Genomic DNA, 19,257 nt, shown 5'->3' on the forward strand with positions numbered 1-19,257 from the left:
GCAGTCACGGAGATCGCTGGGCGCGTACCCATGGGGGCATGCGGGAAGGCGCGTTCTAGGGCGACGTCATATGACTCCTCCCAGAATTGGGCGACCGCGTGTAGCCGTCATTCGTCTATAGCACGGTTGGCAAGTGGTTAAGAGCTGTGGCCAGGTCACGTAATGTCCAGCCTGCCTTTCTGTACAGCAGTACAATGGTTGGTTATTATGTCCATTTTCATCACAGTCTGAAGAATAATTGTTGGCTTTGTATGACCTGCTGCAAAAATGTGTGTTGCCAAGTTTTCCTGCAGGTACCATATGAGTACACCAGCAGTAAGATATATGTTAAATATTTATACTAATAGCTGTTTGATGTGTTCTTGGTATGTTTAGATGAATGGTCACGTCCTATCTTTGGACTGAGCTCCAATTATAAAGGGATGACTAGAGAGGAGAGGGAGCAGAGAGATCTGGAGCAAATGCCACAGCGCAGAAGAATGAGTAGGTAAATTGTCTGCTTTTTTTATAACTTTTTTTTTTTTTTTTAAACACTCATCGAACTACAGATCTTGTTGGGTAACATATTGGCAGTACTTGAATCGATGTTCATTTTTCTTCTTTCTCTGCAGTTCGGGTGGCCAGACACCTCGGAGAGACCTGGAAAAGGTGTTAACAGGAGAAGAGAAGTGAGTGTTTGATTGTACTCAATTCATTTTTATTCCAACTTTCTAAATGTTTTTGTGTACCATGTGATGTTGCCAATTTAGATGCAAAGTTCTTGATAAAACATCTAAAAATCTTATGTGATTTTACTGGCGTAATCCACAGTTTTGCTGCGTGACAATGGAAGCCGTAGTCAACCTCTTCAAAGCACAATAGTCAAATATAAGGGGAATATTGTTTTAATTACTTAAGAAATGGCTATATATACCAAATTTAAGTAATTCTGTGATTAGTGAATTTAAATCTAGTTTTAGTAATCTTGGTGTTTCCTAATATCTTTGTGGTTTCTGAGATTTTTCTGCTTGCTCTGGTCTTATCAAGCCAAGCATGCAAATTTCATCTTGAGCCTTATTCTAAAGCTCTAGCATGGCACTATTCTTTGGAAGGGTGCTTGACAGGTCCAGTGAACCCTGAGGGGGAGCCATGCACCTGAAGGACCTTAGGGCATTCCCATTGTGATGGGTGAAAATTGGGTTTTGGAAAAGCCCTGCAGTCTTGATTGATGAGTTCCTCCGTATGGTGTGGATGTCTTACAGTCAGGTCCATAAATATTGGGACATCAACACAATTCTAACATTTTTGGCTCTATACACCACCACAATGGATTTGAAATGAAACGAACAAGATGTGCTTTAACTGCAGACTGTCAGCTTTAATTTGAGGGTATTTACATCCAAATCAGGTGAACAGTGTAGGAATTACAACAGTTTGCATATGTGCCTCCCACTTGTTAAGGGACCAAAAGCAATGGGACAGAATAATCATAAATCAAACTTTCACTTTTTAATACTTGGTTGCAAATCCTTTGCAGTCAATTACAGCCTGAAGTCTGGAACGCATAGACATCACCAGACGCTGGGTTTCATCCCTGGTGATGCTCTGCCAGGCCTCTACTGCAACTGTCTTCAGTTCCTGCTTGTTCTTGGGGCATTTTCCCTTCAGATTTGTCTTCAGCAAGTGAAATGCATGCTCAATTGGATTCAGGTCAGGTGATTGACTTGGCCATTGCATAACATTCCACTTCTTTCCCTTAAAAAACTCTTTGGTTGCTTTTGCAGTATGCTTTGGGTCATTGTCCATCTGCACTGTGAAGCAGCGTCCAATGAGTTCTGAAGCATTTGGCTGATTATGAGCAGATAATATTGCCCGAAACACTTCAGAATTCATCCTGCTGCTTTTGTTAGCAGTCACATCATCAATAAATACAAGAGAACCAGTTCCACTGGCAGCCATACATGCCCACGCCATGACACTACCACCACCATGCTTCACTGATGAGGTGGTATGCTTAGGATCATGAGCAGTTCCTTTCCTTCTCCGTACTCTTCTCTTCCATCACTCTGGTACAAGTTGATCTTGGTCTCATCTGTCCATAGGATGTTGTTCCAGAACTGTGAAGGCTTTTTTAGATGTCGTTTGGCAAACTCTAATCTGGCCTTACTGTTTTTGAGGCTCACTAATGGTTTCCATCTTGTGGTGAACCCTCTGTATTCACTCTGGTGAAGTCTTCTCTTGATTGTTGACTTTGCCACACATACACCTACCTCCTGGAGAGTGTTCTTGATCTGGCCAACTGTTGTGAAGGGTGTTTTCTTCACCAGGGAAAGAATTCTTCGGTCATCCACCACAGTTGTTTTCCGTGGTCTTCCGGGTCTTTTGGTTTTGCTAAGCTCACCGGTGCATTCCTTCTTTTTAAGAATGTTCCAAACAGTTGTTTTGGCCACGCCTAATGTTTTTGCTATCTCTCTGATGGGTTTGTTTTGTTTTTTCAGCCTAATGATGGCTTGCTTCACTAATAGTGACAGCTCTTTGGATCTCATCTTGAGAGTTGACAGCAACAGATTCCAAATGCAAATAGTACACTTGAAATGAACTCTGGACCTTTTATCTGCTCATTGTAATTGGGATAATGAGGGAATAACACACACCTGGCCATGGAACAGCTGAGAAGCCAATTGTTCCATTACTTTTGGTCCCTTAACAAGTGGGAGGCACATATGCAAACTGTTGTAATTCCTACACCGTTCACCTGATTTGGATGTAAATACCCTCAAATTAAAGCTGACAGTCTTCAGTTAAAGCACATCTTGTTTGTTTCATTTCAAATCTATTGTGGTGGTGTATAGAGCCAAAAATGTTAGAATTGTGTCGATGTCCCAATATTTATGGACCTGACTGTATGTGTCAGTCCTCCTTTTGGCTGTGTTTTCTCTAGCTTCAGGGACCTTGGACTGCATGCTGCTAATAGAGGGACAGCCTGTGTAGTATATGGGGCTGTCTTTTACTTCGTGGTGGTGCTCATTAAGGGCAGGTCTAGCTGCATGGCATGTGTTTACCACTGAGTCCTGCGAGAGGAAATATACTCCAAAGATCTGCAAGTCCAGATATACAAGTCCTCTCCTCAGTGAAGGGGTGCCCCCATCCTCATGGATGCTATCAAACTTCGTGGTTGCCTAGTGTCAGAAAATTGCAGACAAATGGGTTTACAGCATGGTGTCCAGAGGATACGAGCTGGAGCTCTGAAAGTTTTCTCTCTCCACGTCCGGAGCTTCAAAATAGAGTGCTTTTGTTTGCAGCAGTGGAAAGATTTCTGTTTTAGGGGTGTCAACATGCCTGTGCCAGAAGAGATTTCACAATTTTATTTTATTTTTTTTAAACCTATCTATTCTTACCAAGCTCATTAGAAATATGTAGGGGCCCATTCTAGACCTCAAGGGTCCAACAAATTCCTGCAATTGCAAAACATTCAGGATAGAGTCATCTGGTGTATGATTGCTTTGCTTCAGCAGAGGGACTGCCTCTCATCAGTGGTTTTCAAGTATGCCTAGCTGCACATTCCAATTTTTTTTAGCCTTCTCAATGGTTGCAACGTGCAGGATCTTAACTACCAGTTTGTGGTGTTGCTATTCAGCCTTTCTGCTGCTCTCAAAGCATTTACCAAGGCTCTGATTCTGTAATTAAGGGCCTAGGGCAGGGGTGGGCAAACTTTTTGACTTGAGGGCCGCAATGGGTTCATATATTGGACCCGGGGGCCGGACCAAGAGTAGATGAATGATGTGTATGTGTCATCCATAGTAAGTATAGTAATATTCCCCCATAGTAAGCATAGTAATTAATCCCCCATATAGTAATTCATCCCCCATAGTAATTCATCCCCCATATAGTAATTCGTCCCCCATATAGTAATTCGTCCCCCATATAGTAATTCGTCCCCCATATAGCAATTCATCCCCCATATAGTAATTCATCCCCCACATAGTAATTCATTCCCCACATAGTAATTCATCCCCCACATAGTAATTCATCCCCCATATTAATTCATCCCCCATATAGTAAGTCCCCCATATAGTAAGTCCCCCATATAGTAAGTCCCCCATATAGTAAGTCCCCCATATAGTAAGTCCCCCATATAGTAAGTCCCCCATATAGTAAGTCCCCCATATAGTAAGTCCCCCATATAGTAAGTCCCCCATATAGTAAGTCCCCCATATAGTAAGTCCCCCATATAGTAAGTCCCCCATATAGTAAGTCCCCCATATAGTAAGTCCCCCATATAGTAAGTCCCCCATATAGTAAGTCCCCCATATAGTAAGTCCCCCATATAGTAAGTCCCCCATATAGTAAGTCCCCCATATAGTAAGTCCCCCATATAGTAAGTCCCCCATATAGTAAGTCCCCCATATAGTAAGTCATCCCCCATATAGTAATTCATCCCCCATATAGTAATTCATCCCCCATATAGTAATTCATCCCCCATATAGTAATTCATCCCCCATATAGTAATTCATCCCCCATATAGTAATTCATCCCCCATATAGTAATTCATCCCCCATATAGTAATTCATCCCCCATATAGTAATTCATCCCCCATATAGTAATTCATCCCCCATATAGTAATTCATCCCCCATATAGTAATTCATCCCCCATATAGTAATTCATCCCCCATATAGTAATTCATCCCCCATATAGTAATTCATCCCCCATATAGTAATTCATCCCCCATATAGTAAGTCCCCCATATAGTAAGTCCCCCATATAGTAAGTCCCCCCTGTGTCAGTTCACTTACCTTTGCTCCGCGCGTTCCTCTCGTATTCCCGCGCCGTTCTGGTCTTCAGGGAGGACTGTGAGAGAAGAGTTCGTCACGCTGCCCCGCCTACATCCAGGCTGCCCCGCCTACATCGTGACAGCTGCAGAGTCCTGACGCCCGAGAGGAGGGAGGGGGCGGCCATCCGAGAGGGGGGGCGGCCATCCGAGAGGAGGGGAGGGGAGAGGAGGAGAGGAGGCCGCCCGCCCGCCCGAGAGGAGGGAGGGGAGCGGGCGCCCGGCACGCATCTAAGTTTGTAAAGAGCCGCGGCTTGCCGACCACTGGCCTTGCGGGAGCCTAGCTCCGCGGGCCGGATTAAAAGGAATGCCAGCGGGGGACCCGAGAAGAGGAGGATCGTGGCTGATGCTGTATGCAAAACCACTACATAGAGCAAGTAGGTATGACTTTTTTTTTTTTTTAAACTTGCCTTTAATATCACTGTAAGAGCAATCGGCTCAGACCTTGATGTCCAATATCTATTAGATGGTGCAGTTCAGTTGGGTACTGAACCTCCAGAAGTCTGCTTTGGGCCCAGTGCAACATCTGGAATATTTAGGCCTAGTACTGGACATGGCTCCATTCAAGACAGTGACTGTCCCTCTGATCTTTGAAGTCCCTGAGGGTTCTGGAAAATCCCTAATCTGCTTTTACAGGAAGGTGCTGGGAATGATGGTTGCTACCTCTGATGTGGCTCTTGGGGCAAACTCAGGCAGTCTTTGGATCTCTCCATGCATCCAAATCCCAAGACTGGGTCAGCTCTGCTATACTGGATCTCATAAGGGATGCTGGATGCAGGGAAAGTTGTACGCTCTGATAATTTGGAAAGTTCTGACAGTGGATGCCAGGAGTTCTGGAGAACCTCACTGTGCAGGCAATTCAACTGTCTCTCCAGCATTGGTCTGCTTGCCTTCGGGGTCACCATGTCTGGGTGCAGTTAGTGCCACGATGGTTGCATATACTAATCACCGTGAAAGAACATGAAGGCACGCTGCACAAAAGGAGTTGGACATAATCTTGTTCCAGCTCTTTCAGCCATCAACTGCTGAATTGAAGCAAGTCGTCCCTTCACCCAGAGGGATCCTTGAGTGTTTGCGGTGAATGCCCTAATGACTCTTTGGGTTCAGTTTTCTGATTTTATACATTCCTTCTGCTTCGCAAGATAACAGCAAAAGGTGATCCAGCTTTTCTTATTGTTTCGACCTAGTGATGAATGTGGTGTGTAGACATTGTTAATATGCTGGTTTCAGAGCCCTGGACTCTCCAAGATGATCATCATCTACTATCGCATTGACTGATATTCCATTCTGCTTTATAGTCACTGCCTTTCACTGCATGGCTGTTCAAGTCCACGTCATGAGGGACATGGACATCTTCCATAATGTCATAGGCCTGAGAAATAAGGTGAGGTGTCCACTGATAAATAGGGCATAAAGCAGTAACCAAACCCTCAGGCAGAACAGAGACTTCTGATATGAAGCTGCAGCGTTCAGATAAATCCACATAGCTCAGACCACATCCAAGACAAAAGTATTGTTACACAATAAGGTTGATTTACTAAGGCAAATAGACTGTTCAATTTGCAATTGAAGTTGTGCTTTGCAAGGGAATTTTCATCAGAGCCTAGTGAAAGGTGAAGCTCAGCTGACTTCCATCATCCAGTTATGTGAAGAAAAACTTTTTTTTTTTTTTTTGCAGGTGATTGAGTATTTGTTGCAAAGTGACATTTTACTACGTTCAGTAAACTGGGGAAAATTCCCATGTAATGTGCAACTATCCTTGTAAAGTGAAAAGCCAATTTTGTCTTTAGTAGATCACCATCAAAGTCCTGGTTCAGGTGAAAAGAAACAGCCTTAGGAAAAGAGCACAGCCAGTGCCAACTGAGGTTTAAGAGGAGCTACAGAAAAGGGCACAGAATAGCATGACAGCGACTCTTTCACAGTTTTGCGAACACTAAAAATTCTAATGACATTTCATAAACTTATACAACCATTTGATGCTTGCACAGTAAATGTCATATTAATCATCCAACATTTTGTGCAACCCGGGGAATATTTTGAGAGGGAATTTGTATTTAGCTTTACTAAAATAAATGTGTGTGTGTGTTGCCAAAAGTATTGGGACACCCCTCCAAATCATTGGATTCAGGTGTATAAAGTCAAGCACCTAGGGATGCACACTGCTTCTACAAACATTTGTGAAAGAGTTGTCTCGCTCTCAGAAGCTCAGTGAATTCAAGCGTGGTGCCGTAATAGGTTGCCACCTGTGCAATAAGTCCATCCGTGAAATTTCATTGCTACTGAATATTCCACGGTCAACTGTTAAGGGTAATATAATAAAGTGGAAGCAACTGGGAACCACAGAAGCTCAGCCTCGAAGTGGTAGGCCACGTAAAATGAAAGAGCGGGGTCAGTGTATGCTGAAGCTCACAGTGCGCAGAAGTCGCTAACTGTCTGCAGAGTCAATAGCTAAAGTCCTCCAAACGTCGTGTGGCCTTCAGATTAGCACAACAGTGCATAGAGAGCTTCATGGAATGGGTTTCCATGGCCGAGCAGCTGCATCTAAGCCTTACATCACCAAGTGCAATGCAAACAGTTGGATGCAGTGGTGTAAAGCATTCCGCCACTGGAGTGTAGAGCAGTGGAGATGTGTTTTCCGGAGCAACGCATCACGCTTCTCTGTCTGGCAATACAATGGACATGTCTGGGTTTGGTGGTTGCCAGGAGAACGGTACTTGCCTGACTGCATTGTGCCAAGTGTTAAGTTTGGTGGAGGGGGGATTTTGGTGTGGGGTTGTTTTTCAGGGGTTGGGCTTGGCCCCTTAGTTTCAGTGAAGGGAATTCTTAAGGCATCCGCTTACCAAGACATTTTGGACAATTTCATGCCCCCAACTTTGGGAGAACAGTTAGGGGATGGCCCCTTCCTGTTCCAACATGACTGCACACCAGTGCACAAAGCAAGGTCCATTAAGACATGGATGAGCAAGTTTGTGGTGGAGGAACTTGACTGGCCTGCACAGACTCCTGACCTCAACCCGATAGAACACCTTTAGGATGAATTAGAGCGTAGGCTGCGAACCAGGCCTTCTCGTCCGACATCCGTGCCTAACCTCACAAATGCGCTTCTGAAGAAATGGCCAAACATTCCCATAGACACACTCCTAAACCTTGTGGACAGCCATCCCAGAAGAGTTGAAGCTGTTATAGCTGCAAAGGGTGGGCCAACTCCATATTGAACCCCACGGACTAAGACTGGGATGCCATTAAAGTTTATGTACGTGTAAAGGCAGGCATCCCAATACTTCTGGCAATATTGTGCATTTGTGTGTGTATATGTATTTGATGCAATCCTTTACAGGCTCCTCACACAAGTTATAAGCAGATTGCTAATGCTTTGCTGGTCTCCTGCACACTGTTAGTATATCTGCTTGCTCGTACATCCTGTATGGGCAAGCCGATACTTGATGACAGAATCAATGAGCTCACAGCGCTGTGGTAGTTTGAGGACTGCAAGCCAACAGCCGCCAAGGCTGTCGGAACATGTAGTCCATTCATTCACAGAGCACTGTGAATTAATGATGTGATCATGTGGGCGGAGCTGTAAGATTGGGAACATGTTCCACCCAAAAAATGGATAGAACATGTACCATGTTCCCAAAGGTGAACTTCTCTTTTAACTAAAGAAATAAATTGTATATTTTAGGAGTTTGTATCCTGGAGAGATTTCAGATTGTTTTAACATTGGCCTTTCAATTTTGTTCAGGGCATTACGACCCGGCGACCCAGGTTTCTGTGCTCGTGCCCGTGTTCCAATGCCTTCTAATAAGGATTATGTAGTTCGACCAAAGTGGAATGTGGAAATGGAAGCTTCTCGGGTAAGTTAATAGCCCATGTTTAATGACCATATATCTGGCTATCCCTTAAAAAAAAACACTTGAACCACTTTTCTCTTTACTGTTCTTCCTTTGAATGAGTGGCCTTTTGATAGAACTTCTCTCTAAGGAAGTGACTTAGTACTGAACATTTTTTGCTACTCTCCTGTGCCCTTCCTTTTCCTCCTTTTCTTTGTTCTTTCACTTATTATGATGGAATCCTGAGTCAGTTTGGAGGGGCTCGTAAAGGTATTAGTCGTCTGGAGAAGCACAAAAGACGTTTTGCTGAACAGAAAAGGCTCACTAAAACTACTCGTGCCGTCAAATTCAGCATAGAGGGGAACAGGATGCCCCTGTGATACTGGAGCCAAGAACCTCACTGAGTCTCCATGAGAGGTAGCATCACATACCACCTCAACTGGTGTAAGAAGAGAAGGGTGTGCTGTGCATGCACCTTTTAATCTGCTGCTGAGACCATTCCCACTAACATCACTTGGCTGATTTGTGAAAACTAAAGCAATTAAAAATTAGGGCTCTTGCCCATAGCATCTGCTCAGCTTTCATTTTATGTTGGAGTAAAAATGACAGCTGGAATCTGGTTACTGTGGAAACTGCTCCACTTTTCTTTGCTCTAGTTAATATGAATGAGCCTCAATAAGTCAGATCATCAGCATTGCTTAATAGGCATGGGTTCACTTTTAGGAGAAAAATATTGCGGTAATGTAGTTTGCCTTGACATGTTTGTGTGTGGTCAGGTTGGTCCTATCTTGATGTACCAGTTGTTCTAAACAATCTTTGAACTTTCTACATGTACAGTAGATTACTCATCGGTTAACCTTTTTACCCTGTATAAGTTAAATACTTAGCATTTTGTAACGCTTTATTTTTCATTTTGTTAATACAATCAAGTGTTCTTACTCTTCATATAGCTGTGCACAGCACCAAGACCACAACACTACTGTAACAAAGACCGCTTCGGTTTATAACCGCAGAAAGCACTAAAGCATCAGTGTATACGTAGAACATTTCAGATCACTTGCAAGAAAGCAAATAATTTTGGAACTGAAAAAATTCTTCTTTTGAACAGGATTTAGATGATCCTAGAATGTTTGAGCTGATTTTAAAATGTGTGCAGCTTTTCTGATTTTTCAGTACAATGTTTTTAATACTACTTTGAATAATATAAATAATAACATTTTAATAAAAGACAATTAACGGTGCCCAAACCCATTAAGTTGATTACCACAACGTCAAGATCTATGATAACACATGAATGCCTTGTTTTATTTTGAACTTTATTCACTAAAATTTCTTGATAGTCATACACTTGCGTGTATCATTTGCTTTCATGGAACATGCATGCACTGCAGGCTGTGGTGGTAACGCAGTTACTTGCATGTGTGTGCTTCTACTAAGAAATGGAATATGACATAGTAGGCATCAGTGTTGGAAATAACGCCTTAAAGTAAACTTTTCCATATAAATATGTAAACCTGCATAATCAGTGAAAGGCAGGAACCATCTAGCGCCTGTAGGGACCTCCTTAATATATTTTTAAATACCTTGGGACCCTTAAACTGTGTCACTCTACCATCTTTGGGAATTAAAACTGAAGACTAGCACCCCCACTAATCTCCCCCCCCCCCCCCTCATTTCCATTATTGTCAGTCTTAAGAGGATTAGAAGACTCCGTATCCAGTAATTACGCAAGAGAGGGGTAGGTCAGCCATCAAGGTTGCTTCTCAAAGATGCCTATCAGAATGCCTTGGACTTTCAGATCCTGGGGTTTTTTATTAGATATTAAAAGGCATATGAAGGCAGCAGAGTGTCTGCTTTTCAATGATATCACGGTTCTACATTGCATTATTTAAAGAGGTTTGCTTTTAAACCCTTTTGTTTTTAATGAATCTGTCATGTAACATGTACAAACCAATCCTTTCTTTTTATCAGGGAAATGCAAAGAAAGGAGTGAGTCGATTGGACAAACAGATGAGGAAGTTCACAGACATCCGTAAGAAGAGCCGAACTGCCCATGCTGTGAAGATCAGTATAGAGGGGAACAAGATGCCATTGTGACACCTGCTATTCTCTTGTGTCAGGATAGTGATGGGCCTCTTTATGAACTCTTTGTTGGTCCCATTGTACTATCACTAAATTGGACTCTGTGGAGCCTTTTGCAATATTTTTAATGCATTTTCCCTCCTCCCTGTAAATGTGTTCTATGCCTTTCAGGAGACCTGGCTTCTTCTGTGCTTTCTCAGTCATGGAGAGAACTAGGCCCCTGTTTTTGGGCCATATTTAATGCTGTTTGTACAGATTAATTTCTCTTCGTACCTCAGTGTCTGGATTTCGGACAATAAAATTCTATCTTGTTTTTCTAACGCTATCTTCGTTTTTCAAACGCAATCGTAAGACTTTTACGTTTTAGAGGATGCATGGTTCCAGTGCAAATAGAAAATAATTTATTTGTTTTGTTTTTTGTTGTGTTTTTTTTATTGTTTTTTTGTTTTTGTTTTTTTTTTACTTACGTGTTATACAATTTTACATGCAATGTTGAAACCGTTTAAAAGAGGAGAAATTTTTAAAGCCGTAAAAATCAGTATGCCCCCTATTCAGATTCTGTAGAATGAGCATGCTGTTTCAGTGAAGTGTTGTTTGTGCTAAAGGTCAGCAAAAATTACCAGGTAAGAGACTGAATAATTCTCACATATTAAACCAGCATTTTTTTTTTTAAGGCAGGCTGTGTAATTAGCCCAGCCTTTAGGAGGATCAATAATAAATAAAAATCTGCTCCTTCACTGAAGCGTACCTTCTGGACAGGAAGCATAAGCCTCAGTCTTTGAGAAACCTCTAGATGAAGGAACCTCTGGATGAAGGAATGCAGGGGCACCTTTGGTCAGTACCATTGTTGGTCTGGGGGCAGGGGAGTGTTAGATGGACTACCAGATGTAGATACATTAACAAGTTAAAGCTCAACTCCAGCTTACACTTTTTATAAGCTGTTACAGCAAACTGATCATTGTAAGCACCCCTGTCAGTATTGAATGGTTTGTCTCATCCCGGTAACTGATATATCTGCAAGAGAGCTTGTTCTTTTAAAAAAAAACAGACTTGCTGGCCAGATCACCTGATGAAAATAGAAGAAAACCTAAAAAGAATACTAATACAGCCATCACATCTATGAATTGATAAACTGCAATCTAATAAATTTTTGCTTCTGGATTTAACACCACTGTAACTGAATCCCTCCCAGCAATTGGGCAGTCTATTCTGACATAACATCTTTGTTCAGAACTTGTTCTACATACTACTTCCTCTGAGTTGTAGAGAATCTGGTATATGGTGCAATCTCCTGCGTTTTGCCCCATTTTGGGATAGTTCTCTGGACATTCTATGTTCTTTGGTGGGAGATCCCCAGAATTAAAGGCAGGTTACCTGCTATCAGTCCTAGTAAATAATTATATTAATCGTACAGGACAGGAAGTCCTAGACCATAGGTATATGCCGCTATATTCAGGTGATTGGACATTAACAAAAGCTTTGCTGGAAATGCCCCCAGTTCACCCTCATATAACTCCACCCACCTCTGGGGATTCAAGCTTTTTGCTAGTGTCCTTAATTAATGCACCTTTTTGTTTTTCGTTACTGCTTTGACTGACATTCCTATAACAATCTAACAGCTTCTGGCCTCACTAGCAGTTTCGGGATCTGTTCCCCTTGATACAAATATTGGGAAACATACCTGGACCCCACAGCCGCTAGGGCTGGATCCTACAATCCTTGGCACATGGTGCAGTGAGTGTAGTTAGCTGCAGGGTGCTACATAGAGCAAGGTCCATACCTATGGCACCCAAACCCTGAAAATCCCTTTAAGCTTGGTCTCCTCCAGGAACCTGCAGCGTGGATAAGGTAAGACAAGGTTCCCCTGTATTTGTGACAGAGGCCTGTTTTTCCCTGTGGGGTGTTATTCGTTTGTGTTATCTCCTTCTGTAAATGTCTCTACAGGAGGTCCCTGGGTTATGAACAAGATGGGGTAGTTAGGTTTTTTAAGTCTAATTTATATGCAGGTGGGAACAGTCCATTTTTTTAAGTGTAACACCAGCCAAAATATTACAGGAGAATACAGACATCAGTAAAAACATCAGTGACTCTAAACCCCACACCATACAGTACTGTACTAGCCAAAATAATAAATGCAAATTGGACATATGTTTGCCTTAACATATTTCTTTTTACCTGTGCATGTAGATGCAGATAAATGTAAATGTATAAACATTTTCAAATAATGTACAGTACAGTCCAATCTTAAACAATCTAGGTAGATGATGATGGACTTGTTTGAGAGGATGGGACTGGTATAATAGTGTCAGAATCTGATTCTGCTGCTGGAGTCAGTTTCTTGAAGTAGCCATCAAGGTTTGCACAGAGCTTTTCTTTTTCTCATAAATAGCTATGTAGCAGCTCAGGCCTTCAGTAGCTGTACGGTAAACTTTGGTGAACCTCTCTGTAGCACGGTCTTGCTCCTCTAACTTTGCAATTGCTGCTTCACTGAAACAAGAAGCATCTGCTGACTCTTTTGTAGAAAGCTTTTTTTTTTCTTTTTTTTTTTTTTTTTTAATTTTGGGGTTTCTCAGTCCTGGTTTTCTTTCTTAAATGCTATCATCTGCTGCTTTAGTTCCATAAGGTCTTCATTGGTTAGTTCTTTGCCATAGGAGTCGAGTAACTCTAGGAGATCATTTTCACTGATGTCCAACTGCTGTTGATTACCAGTAGCAACCACAGCTTGTCTGGTTACAGCGATTTTATCTGTAAACTATGGAAATTCTTGTCTGAATTGGGGGCACAATTTGTTCCAAGCTCCTCTCATATTTGTCTTTCTGTTCATCCCAAGCATCAGCAAAACGTTTAATGGCATAAACAATTTTAAAATTCTTCAAGTTCTCTCTTAATCATCTCATCATTTTGGTTAGCCTTGACAGCTTGTGAGAATGTCCTCTGTAACTAATAGGCTTTAACGTAGGCTATGACTGCATGATCCATTGGCTGAAGTAGTGATGTGGTGTTGGTGGGGGGTGGGGGTAGAAATACCATCTTTACATTGGGGAGTATGTCATATGAAGTGTTTGGATGTCCAGAGGCATTACCAAAGAGGAGGAGAATTTGGAAAAATGTTTTTTTACCAAGCAATTACATCCTACAGCAGGGTCAAAATGGTTCAAAGACTGCAACTGTAACTCAAGCCTTTGAATTTGTCCTCCAAATAGCAGGAAGAGATGCCTTAGTGACATTTCATAGTGCCCTCAGATTGAAGAAGTGTTGCACTAGCAAAGGCTTGAGCTATAAATCCCCAGATGCATTACCCCCAAGTAACAGTCAGCCTGTCGTTTGATGGCTTAAAACTTTGCTCAGGCAAAAACCTCCCATCGTCAATAATATCTTCCAATATCTTGGGAAAATCACTTGCAGCACTTGCATCGGCACTTGCTTCTTCACCTTGATCTTTAATGCAATGCAAATTAGCTCTTTCTATAAAGTGATTAAACCTTCTCCTACTTGCAACAAATTCTTCATTGCAATCGCCTTCGCTTGCTGGACAAACCGCTTTTAAATCTTTGAAAAGGCTTCCAGCCTTTTCTTGGACTAAAGAAAGACTGATATTACGCTGATTTTGGTCTTCTATCCAAATTGTCAACTGTCTTTCCATCTCAATAATTTAACCACTGCGTTGCTTGGTAATCGTAGCATGCGTTGGGGTATGGATTTTCACATGCTTCATTATTCTGCCTTTTATCTTTTAAAATTGTTGCAAATGTTAACAGATTGTAGCCAAATGCTCTGCCAATGAATGATGGACTTTCACCTTTCTCTGATCTTTGTTTTCCATGGTGATGGTTTTTCTTTTTCTTGCTGTATCACCAGCACTTGCATCAGATTTGTTTTTCGGAGGCATCATTCCAGGGTGAAGACAAAAAACGTGAAGTTGAGTGCACTCTAGAAGTGAACAAGAAGAAAGTAAGAAGAATGTGTAGCAGCCAGCCAATTTATTAGCAATTTGTTCTAATAAAGCAGGTACTGTACAAAAACACTAAATGGGGTGGCAAGATATAAGGCTCATCCATTGGATATGCTGGCTTGTTCTGCATCCTCATCCTGTAGCAGCAGTGGTCCCCGACCCTCAGAGCCATTCAGCAGCATGGGATCTTTTACGAAACACAGCTAAAAGAGACCCAGAAGGATAATTACATTCAGGACCAAGCCACATAAATTCCAAAAAAAGGTTCAGTGTTGGGACCCTTACTTTTTAATATATTTATAAACCATATAGGGTCTGGGATTAAAAATACCATTTCAGTCTTTGCAGATGACACCAAGCTGTGCAGTGGAATAACGTCCTTACAGGATGTCTTCAATTTACAAGCCAACCTCAATGCACTGTTTAATTGGGCAACTATGTGGCAAATGAGGTTTAATGTTGATAAATGTAAGGTTATGCACTTGGGGGCTAAGAATATGCATGCATCATACATACTAGGGGGGTACAACTGGCGGAATCAACGGTGGAGAAGAATCTAGGAGTTCTGGTAGATCACAAGCGTAATAATGGCATGCAATTCCAAGCTGCGGTTTCTACAGCGAGCAAAATCCTCTCTTGTATTAAGAGGTATAGACTCCAGAGAGAGAGAGCGAGCGAGATATCATATTTTACCCCTGTACAAATCATTAGTAACACTTCATCTGGAATACGCCAGTTTTGGGCACCAATTCACAAGAAGAACATTGGGGAACTGGAGAAAGTACAGAGAAGGGCAACCAAACTGATAAGAGGCATGGAGGAGCTCAGCTATGAGGAAAGATTAGAGGAACTGAATTTATTCTCTCTTGAGAAGAGGAGATTAACGGGGGATGTGATCACCATGTATATATACATCAGTGGTTCATATAGTGAATTTGGTGTAGAGCTATTCACCCTGAGGTCATCACAGAGGACAAGGGGCACTCTTTATGTCTGGAGGAAAAGAAATGTAATCTCCAAACACGGAAACGGTTCTTCACAGTGGGAGCTGTGAAAATGTGGAATAGACTCTCTCAAGATTTGGTTCTGGTCAGCTCAGTGGATTGCTTTAAAAAAGGCCTGCATTCTTAGATACACAGAATATAACTGGTTACTAACATTTATAGGTAAAGTTGATCCAGGGAATATCTGATTGCCTCTCGGGGGATCAGGAAGGAATTTTTTTCCCTGCAGGAGCAAATTGGATCATGCTTTGCTGTTTTTTTGCCTTCCTCTGGATCAACTGTGGGTATAGGATTATAACTTTTATTTTTTTTTTTATGGTTGAACTGGATGGACTTTTGTCTTTTTTCAGCCAGACTAACTATGTAACTATTGACCAACTAATGTATAAACCGTACAAAAACAGATGGTATAAAAACACACAAGGTTGAATGGGAGCTCCACATACACAGCTGACATGAGCTCATGCTGGAACACAGGTGGATATACTGTACAGTAACCGTTCTGCTATCATAGAAATTACAGGTACAAAGGCAGGGCATACTCCTAATAGTAGTGGGCACAGAGTAGTGTAATAAATCTCACCATCTTCCACAGGTTTCAGATGCTTCTGGCTGTGCAGTGATGTGGGATGTTCCAAGCATTTGAGGCCATGCAGTGCACAGTATGGTAGTCGGCACAATGGATGCTCAGTGGTATCTGGAATCCGTGTGGAGTGCAAGTGGCCAGCCGACAGTGACGTCATGCTGCCTCCATTCAGAAGTAGGAGTCGTTCGTAACTCGGGGACTGCCTGTTCTATGTTGGTGGAAGGTAACATTATTATAATGTTCAACTTTTTTAAATTGTGAGTTTTTCCCCACACAGCATTTGCTGTTTGGATGATGACATAGTCATTTCTGCCCACAATTTCTGAAGCATGTCTCCCGTCTGCCCACTTTCCAGAGACACGGACACAAGACATCGGTCAGTGCCTGGGTTATAAAAGGGCATAATAGCACAGCTACAGATGGCACTGACCCGTGATATGCTCAGATTGATAGCTTTTTCCCTGCACCGTAACAAGGTCCCATATTGGCAGAGCTCCCCTCCTCTAATTCCAGTTCACGCTCAGGCACACAATTGAAGGCCTATGTGATGTAAGCAGATTTCACTGCAATCATGCATTTATAGAACCTACAGTCTTCAGGGTCCAATGTTCTCTTCTGCCTTTCCATCTCTTGAATCTCTTCAGGAGTTTGACCCTGAACCCCCTAAACTCTTCAAGGAAAATATTGATGGACACAGGAGAGGATCCTGCAGAGGAATTTGCACCTCCTATGAAAGTAATTCACCAGGTTTCTAGGATGACACAGCTCTCTGTGCATTTGTACAGAAATTTATGGTTAAAGGCATGGTCTGTTAAGCCTGCTTGCCAAACGCATCTTTTTTTGCGTGCCTTTCAATGGTGAATGCTTGTTTGGGGAATCTCTTGACAATTTTGTCAAGGAAATTACTTAGGAGTGTAAACTACTACATATTGTTTTTAATAAATTATTAATGTTTTAACATACTACACCATAAGAGGCATTGTGGTATCTTTTTTCATATATGGGCAAGACAAATGTGGTAGCATGAATCTTAAGAGCCTTAAAGGTACCCCCATAAACTGCAACTAAGGGAAGCACAAGCAGAGAGTTCCTAGTGGTCTGGAGGTTAAGGAGGATTGGAGAACTGGTGGAATCTTGGTGAATTATCATATAAATGCGATATGATACCTGCCGTATCTGGAGGTGAGAGTTTTGTGAGCACAGAGGTGGCACTTCAATGTGTGAAGTCCAGAAGCACACTGTTTTGGATTCCGATGTTGGATGATCACGTTTAAGAAGAGTTTTATTATTAATATTTTTTGTATTCTCTAATGCAGGGCTTTAAATTTCCGCTCGCCAAATGCGAGGGGAAATCCCTTTTGTGGCGAGCACAGATGGAGCGGGTGGCTTGCAATGCGATCCCCAGGCCCCGGAGATTGATTTGCATTCCACTTGCACTCCAAGCCTCATTGTGAAGCCGACTTCTGGTTTCCGATTTCCAGCTTCTTCTTCGGCACTGCTATTACACTAGCAGTGCCGCTGAGGGGAAAAGTGCAGGAGAAGCCCCCTCTCCCCCGCTGCGGGGGACACGAGGAGAGGCCTGCTCTCCACCGCCTTGGCAGACACGAGGAGAGGCCTGCTCTCCACCGCCTTGGCGGACACGAGGAGAGGCCTTCTCTACACCGCCTTGGGGGACACGAGGAGAGGCCCGCTCTACACCACTGTGGGGGACATGTGAAGGAAAGACCCGCCAAGGGAGCACATCCCTACACCCGCCAGCTTAAGGTAAATTACATTTTTTGTGCTGCGCTCTGGGGGCAAAATGATTTCAAAAAGAGTAAAAAATAAAAAAACACCAACAATGTTAAAAAAAAAAAAAAAAAAAAAAAAACCATGCCATTTTAGTTCTGCTCTCTGGGACCTAAATATTTCAAAAAGTAAAAAAAAAAAACAAAGCACAGCACACCTATGCACAATCAGCTACAAATTTCATTTAAAATTAAAAAATATATTTTCAATAAAATTGGTAGCTGACTTTGCATAGGAACCCATGTGCTGAAGAAGTACTAACTACTTATTGGCAAAAAAGTAAAAAAGAACACATCCTCATATGGCAGTGGTGAAAATTATCAGTGCTCTCCCAGTTTTGACTGTGGTATCTTATCTGCACCCTGTTTTTTTTTCCTAGAGTTTCCATTGGTCCCTCACAATTGTAATGCATGGACAGACCCACCAAGCAAGCAGCCATGCTCCGCCCTGCAGAGACAAGCTCCTAAAATTCAGCCCAGCCAGCAGACACACCGAGCCTCCAGAGGAGCCTTCAAGCAGGCCAGCATCTGAACTGCCTTTAAGCTTAAGTGGCGTTGAGCTGAAGAACTGCCGTTGGGCTGAACAACTGATCTGAACTGCCGTTAATGTGAACTGCTGTCCGTTATGTATTAGACGTCAAAGAAGATTTTTTTTTGGGTACATTTGCGCTAGAAAATGCTACAGCCGAAGGTTATTTCAAAGGATTGACTGCCTTTATGGATAATTTGCATCTTAATTACAGAGGCTCCTCATGGGTTGCAGGCTTGGGAACGGATGGAGCTGCAAGCATACTTGGCCACAAGTCAGGTTTAGCAGTCCAGAATAAAAAAAAGTCTGCCCACAGATGATCAGCATACATTGTGTGGCTCATCGCTTGCAGCTTGTGATCTTGGATGTTTGCAAGGAAATGCCATACCTACAAACTTTCGATGAGGTGGTGCGGCGTGTTTTCAAATATCATTGCTCAGCAAAACGCCTTATGCAACTTAAAGATGTCGCAAACACTTTAAGTGAGGAAATCTTGAAAATTAAAGATGTACACACAGTGCGCTGGTTATGCAACAAAGTTGAGGCCTTGCGTGCTTTTCTGAAAAACTGGAAGACAGTAGTGAGCCATTTTGAGAAGATATCAACTGAGGGATCATCTGAATCTGCTAAAGTTAAAGGCATCCTGAAAGACCTGAAACAGCTGAAGTTTGTGAAACTT

General features: G+C 42.3%; 1 protein-coding gene across 2 annotated transcripts in view; it reads left to right on the forward strand.

Moving 5' to 3' along the window:
- The window catches only part of IWS1 (interacts with SUPT6H, CTD assembly factor 1), a 49,879-nt gene extending 38,839 nt beyond the window's left edge, over positions 1-11,040 (forward strand). The window contains exons 11-15 of one of the 2 annotated variants that reach the window (XM_089665577.1): positions 376-487; positions 612-668; positions 8,551-8,662; positions 8,890-9,055; positions 10,610-10,747. In XM_089665577.1, coding sequence (XP_089521703.1) covers positions 376-487; positions 612-668; positions 8,551-8,662; positions 8,890-9,018 — 410 coding nt within the window. In that variant the 3' untranslated portion in view covers positions 9,019-9,055; positions 10,610-10,747. Of the gene's footprint in view, positions 1-375; positions 488-611; positions 669-8,550; positions 8,663-8,889; positions 9,056-10,609 lie in introns of both variants that reach the window. The other variant, XM_089665584.1, reaches the window with a different exon arrangement.
- The last annotated feature ends 8,217 nt before the right edge of the window (positions 11,041-19,257 follow it).

Source organism: Staurois parvus, unplaced genomic scaffold (assembly GCF_062004578.1).
Source record: "Staurois parvus isolate SC_StPar_1 unplaced genomic scaffold, SC_StPar_1.0 ptg000049l, whole genome shotgun sequence".
NCBI classification, from domain to species: Eukaryota; Metazoa; Chordata; class Amphibia; order Anura; family Ranidae; genus Staurois; species Staurois parvus.